The sequence below is a fragment of the Salvia hispanica genome, chromosome 4 (genome assembly GCF_023119035.1).
Source record: "Salvia hispanica cultivar TCC Black 2014 chromosome 4, UniMelb_Shisp_WGS_1.0, whole genome shotgun sequence".
Taxonomy (NCBI): domain Eukaryota; kingdom Viridiplantae; phylum Streptophyta; class Magnoliopsida; order Lamiales; family Lamiaceae; genus Salvia; species Salvia hispanica.
This window is the reverse complement of record NC_062968.1, coordinates 12816448-12822125: the sequence shown is the minus strand read 5'-3', so window position 1 is coordinate 12822125 and position 5678 is coordinate 12816448. Positions and strand designations below refer to the sequence as shown.

Genomic DNA, 5678 nt, shown 5'->3' with positions numbered 1-5678 from the left:
CGCATGCTCTCGAGCATCTCCCGAAGAAACATCTTCTCCGTGGGGTCTGTGGCGGCCCTCCACTCTTGGAAGACCTTGTACATCCGATCCCGCGTTTGGTTACGCGAATGGAGAGTGTACTCGAGTGGGGCGGGTGGGAGGGCGGAGGACTGGACCTCGCGGGGCGATAGGGGGGATCCGCCCCTCGCAGCCGCTGCGCCCGCTTCTGGCCAATCGGGCGGGGGCGACCTGTAAATGAAGGAGGAGACGGAAACTCCTCGACATCCGGGGGGAGGTCGTGGGATCCGCCGCTGCCGCCGCCGTAGTCGCCGCTATAGTTCAGTCGGCTGCTTCTTCGGCCACCCAGCGTCGCACCCCGCCCGGAACTTCTCGGAGTCCTTCAGCAACAAGAAGCACTCCCAGAAGGTGAACTCCTTATACTTCCCCTCCACGGGAACCGACTCGCGGCTATCCTCCGGGCGTCCTCCTCGGTCCCGCCCACTCTTGGAGCCGACGGAGGGCGTTGGCGGCATAAGTTCGCAAAAAACGGCCCACCGCGGCCATGGTGCGCTCCACCCTTCCGGGACCTCCTCGTTGCCGAAGTCCTTCCCCTGGCGGGCGGTGCCTCCTATAGGCGGCTACGATCTTCGCCCACATGTTGACGCGACTCCGCCGGTTGTTGCGACGCTCTGGCGGGTCAAGTCGCACACCTCCAACCAGCCCCTGGCCACCCCGACGTACTCATCCTCCGTCCACTTCCTCCGGGTCGGGGTGTGGTCAACCGCGGGCTGCGATGACTCGCCAACCGCCTTCGCCTTCCCCCTCGTCTTCTTCTTCAGCGCGGCCCGCCTCACCGGAACGGGAGTATCCGGATCATCGAGATCGATCCCCATGTCATGCAACGACAGAAGGTCATCGCTGAACTGCGTCTCCGCTGGGGTCGAAGTGTGAGACGACGCCGTCAAAAAATCAAGAGACGGCCGATATACCGGGTCCCCTCCCGGTGACCCCTGCCCCTGCAACCCCCCCTGCATCCCGGGATACATACCATGCTGCACCCCCCCTGCCACATCATCCCCATCATCTCGGCTAGCCGGTCGCTAGCCGACCATTGCGGATGCTCTAAACACCCTATTTTCACTCTAATTTAGTATATAGCCTAACAAATTAATTAAGCTCATTCAGCCATCGCACTTTCAATCGTGCCATACTCAAAAAGAGTCTAATGACTGAAAGATAGAGTATTATATTTTTTTAAATATGAAATTAATTAAAAATTATAAAATTATCCCATTTTCTCAAATTTTCCCATTTTTTAATTTTTTTATTTTCTATCCATCAATTCATTCCAAGCCAAGGGGATTCCAAGCCCCCCCCCCCCCCCCCCCCCCCTCCTCGATCGTGGTACTTTAATTTGATATTTGGGGCAAGCTACAGTAGCCGACACTATGACGCCAGTACAAAATTGGCACATGACCATGCTGTTGAGCTTCTCCAGCGTCAATTAGCCCTTCCCCCTTGGCTACCGCATCAGTAGTATTTTTAATGTATTGTTTAGAACTTTTTTTATCATGAAATTTTTAATTTTAGAGATTTTAATAATATAATTTTCAGTTTTTAATTAAATATTTTGATGAATTTTTTTTAATTATATTTTTAAATTGAAAGAGATGAGATGGTTGGAGATATGACTATGGATGCCTCTTGGACGGTGAATACAATTACAACCTAAAATAATTAAAAAGAGTAGTTGTCATTTCATATTTGAAATTAAAATTTGTCCCTTCTAAGTTTCATGTATCAAAATTCTATGTAGTAAATAAAAAAAATTCAAGAATCATCAAGGATACAAAGAGTAAATCTATTCATTTGTCCCGAATTTTTTACAGCACGAGACACTTATTGAAGATACGAGAATTTTTTGGTTGGTAAATGGAAACATACACGCACTATATTATACCGTAGTAAATGTGAATATACATAAAAGAGGGTCATATATACTAGTCATAACCCTCTGCATTGAACTATCTGAATGATAGTATCAAATTAAAAATTATGTTGATAATGTATCAAATATGGAGGATCCAGATTTTAATCTCAATTCATATCATTTTCAAGTAAACATTATACTCATTGAATGACGTGAATTTATATTTAATACTGGAGAGGAATAAATACTGTAATAACGTTATAATATTGCTATGAAAGACCGACATCATTTTCAATTCATTACAAATCATTATTAATGAAAACAACGTCATTTTCCATTTTTCAAATTAAAATCATAACTTAATATCATTTTTAATTGAATACCATATAAAAAGTCATGTGTGAGTAATCAATTAAAAAAAAGTACTAGTACATAAAAGCATATCTGCCATCAAAGTGACTGTATATTTTGGCAGAAAAATGAAAGGCAGTATGTCCTGTGTTTCTTATGATATCATAACACATGAACAATAAATATGTAAGAAAACTTACAATCCCCAAATATTCATCAAACAAAAACCACTCTAAACTAAAAATCACACTTACAGCCAAACTATTTATGTTTCCTGCAACAGTTAGAGAAAGACAATGTTCGAAAAGCCCTTCCGGTTATAATTTGCTATGTGAAGATGAGACGTAAACGAAACATCAAGAGGGCTTCCTTCATCTCCATCCTGAGAGAGATGAACTATGAAGCAAAAGAGTGTTCGTAAGCTTCAGATATTCATTAATGGACACGGCCAAACTCTTAACATTCGACGTCTACAGCATATGGAAAATTTATCATCATAAGAATATACTCTCTAGAGAAAGTTCAAATTCTAGTTTAGACTCTCAATCCACAACAACTAAGTCTTGACCTAAATCAAAATTATCGACTAAATGGCATAACGAAAAAGTACAAATGAAACCAATGCAAACTCTAGAGGCTCGTCTTATATAGTTACAAGCAGAAATATACCAACCCTCATAGCAGGAGTGTTCTAAATCCAGACGAAGGCAACAACATCAACGACAAAGCAGTTAATCAATAAGATAAAAAAGAGAATTTGACATACTGCGTCGTTGAATCAGGAAATGCAAGCAAAGAGAGTGTTAATTGCTGTCGATACCCAATTCCTTTCGTCTTAAATCCAAGGCCATACGTTCATTCTCAAGTTTCATCCTCTCAATTTCCATCCTCATCATCTCCAATTCACGGTCCTTTTTCCGGCAAAATCTCTGCCATTTGAACTTCTCTTTCTCCAATTCCAACATCTGCATTTCTATATTTAACCTTTGCTCCTCTATTTGGAGATTCCAGTGGCTCAATGACTGCTTCTGTGCGATGGCGTTCATTTTAGAGCCTTCAGCAGGAGCTTTGCTTGCATCAGAGTCGGCGTTTTCCACCTGAAAACTGAATGTCTTGTTGCAATCTAAAGAATTCAAAGAATTTCTGAAACTAAATTCGTCATGAGTCTGGCATTGTTTCGCCCTCTTTGCCGGATTCCCTAGCAAATACGCCCTGCGATCTCCTGCTAACGCCTGATTCTCTTCAAATTCACCATGATCCTCATATTCGGCTTCGTGATCATCCTCATCGTTATCATCATTTAAATGCCTTTTTGCATCACTATCGTCGTGGTCATCTCTACTCCTAAGAGCCAAGCGCAACGAGCGCTGCAACTCAGGATCAGCTGGGAGATGCAACCTGTTCCCGTTGTGATAAGAGCACATTTCTTCATAGTGCAAATGCTTCGAGCTCAGAATCTTCCGTACCTCCTCCTTTGCCTTCTCCGGGATGTGATCCATCACATCCAAAAGTGCAGGCTTTTCGACCACCTCACACGAAGTTCCCCTTCCTAGAATCTCATTCAGCCTCTTGTAACGTTTGTTGAGGTCATTAAATTTATCCTCACACTGCTGCGGTGAAACAAAATGACCCCTCTCAGCCATGACTTTGGAAACAGATTTCCATTTCCCCTTCTTCTGTAAATTCGCATATTTCCTACGGGCACCACCACCTCCATACTCAGCAGCCGCTTCCTCACTAATGTATGAAACGGCCGTGATCAACAGCCTCACCATGCCGTCAGTCCATTTCACACGCTGCCATGGAGATGCCTTCTTGCCTTTGCTCGGATCACCCCTATTGTCAGCAGCATCCTCTGCGAAGCTCGGTTCATCCTCATCACTCGCGGACTTACCCCTATCCATCTTATTGTAGTCTGTCAGCGAGAAAGACGGCTCTTCTTGACTGCTCCCCATCGTTAGGGGGAAATTCTCATGGATTGTGTGATGAACCATTGATGATCCTTGTCGAACATGATGATGAGGCACAAGCGCCTGCTGCTGCTGCTGGTGATGATGAACCCTCATCGGTCCTTGCAAATCGAAACCCCCAAAAGAAGCATTGCCTTGGATTCCACTTCTACTAGATAAATTTCCTTCCATAGTTTCACTAGAACAGCTTCACATCTACATTCACTCTCACCAAAACTCTGCAACCACAACATCAATTTCTTTGCTGTGAATAAATCATTTTCAGCCAACACCCTTAAATCCCTAAATTGTTTTCACAACTAGTCAAGGGAAAACCCAACCCCTCTATCAGCATCCGTCAAAATTCAAAATCATAAACTAAAATAAACCCCAAAAACAAAGTCTTTACAACAAAAAGCACATTCTCCCAATCAAACCAACCATATGACTCAAAATCTTCACAACCTTTCAAAGGAAAATTCATCAAATTTCAAAATCATAAACTAAAATAAACCCTAAAAACTAAGTCTTTACAACAAAAAACACATTCTCCCAATCAAACCAACCATATGACTCAAAATCTTCTCAACCTTTCAAAGGAAAATTCCATCAAATTTCAAAATCATAAACTAAAATAAACCCTAAAAACTAAGTCTTTACAACAAAAAACACATTCTCCCAATCAAACAAACCATATGACTAAAATATCTTCTCAACCTTCCAAAGGAAAATTCCATCAAATATTGAAAACAAACAGTTTTTTGCAAACCAGTCAACAAAATTAACATATTTTTAGCTCATGGACAAAAATCCGTAAATAATCATCACAAATATGCAAAAAAGAACAGTCCAATCTCTACCCTAAAAATAAAAAAAGCAATCTTGACACCAAAACACAATGAATCAAGAACTTACACTGAAACTGGCAGAAAGCCCACAACTAGGATTTGACCTTGCAGGAATCGAACCTGAAATGAACAGTGCCAATTGGGAGATTGGGATTAGTACAGCACGATATCTTTATAAATCGGATTAAAATATGGAGAATCACAGAAAATAAGGTTGTGGAAGATGCAATGTATGGGAGAATTTAAGGGTCCACAAGCATATTTTTGGGCAACAGCGACACACTATAAACACACGCATTTCCTATAAATAAGGCTTATAGAAGGCGATGTAAGAATTGTACAAGTTGTGTGTAAAATATTTCGACTTTTTGTAATTTTTTGAGGAACATGCTTGGACTTTTAATCCGCACCTTAAAATTATTTGTATTGGCGAGAGAGAGAAACTCAAAATGAATCTTATGAATATTTTGTTGTTCTTCTTTTGTCAATTAGATATTGAATTTAGCTCGACCAAAATTGCAATGACTCTTGAATTATCTCTTTCTTACATGTATTAACTTTATTTCACTATTCATGGATCCTCTTCCTCTTATTTGTTTAATCATTTCTCAATTCTTATTT

At 41.5% G+C, this 5678-nt stretch overlaps 1 protein-coding gene across 3 annotated transcripts; it reads right to left on the bottom strand.

Annotated features, from left to right (window-relative positions):
- Nucleotides 1-2296: 2296 nt before the first annotated feature.
- On the bottom strand, nucleotides 2297-5352 carry LOC125223098. Of its 3 annotated transcripts, none has more exons than XM_048126076.1 (3): nucleotides 5125-5352; nucleotides 3027-4448; nucleotides 2297-2730 (listed from the first exon to the last, which is right to left on the bottom strand). In XM_048126076.1, exon 2 carries the CDS (start codon nucleotides 4399-4401, stop codon nucleotides 3064-3066), a length of 1338 nt encoding a protein of 445 aa, XP_047982033.1. In that variant the 5' UTR covers nucleotides 4402-4448; nucleotides 5125-5352; the 3' UTR covers nucleotides 2297-2730; nucleotides 3027-3063. The 3 variants fall into 3 exon arrangements, with proteins under 3 accessions (XP_047982033.1, XP_047982032.1, XP_047982031.1); XM_048126075.1 differs by having other exon boundaries at nucleotides 2297-2656; nucleotides 5125-5351; XM_048126074.1 differs by having other exon boundaries at nucleotides 2378-4448.
- Nucleotides 5353-5678: the final 326 nt, after the last annotated feature.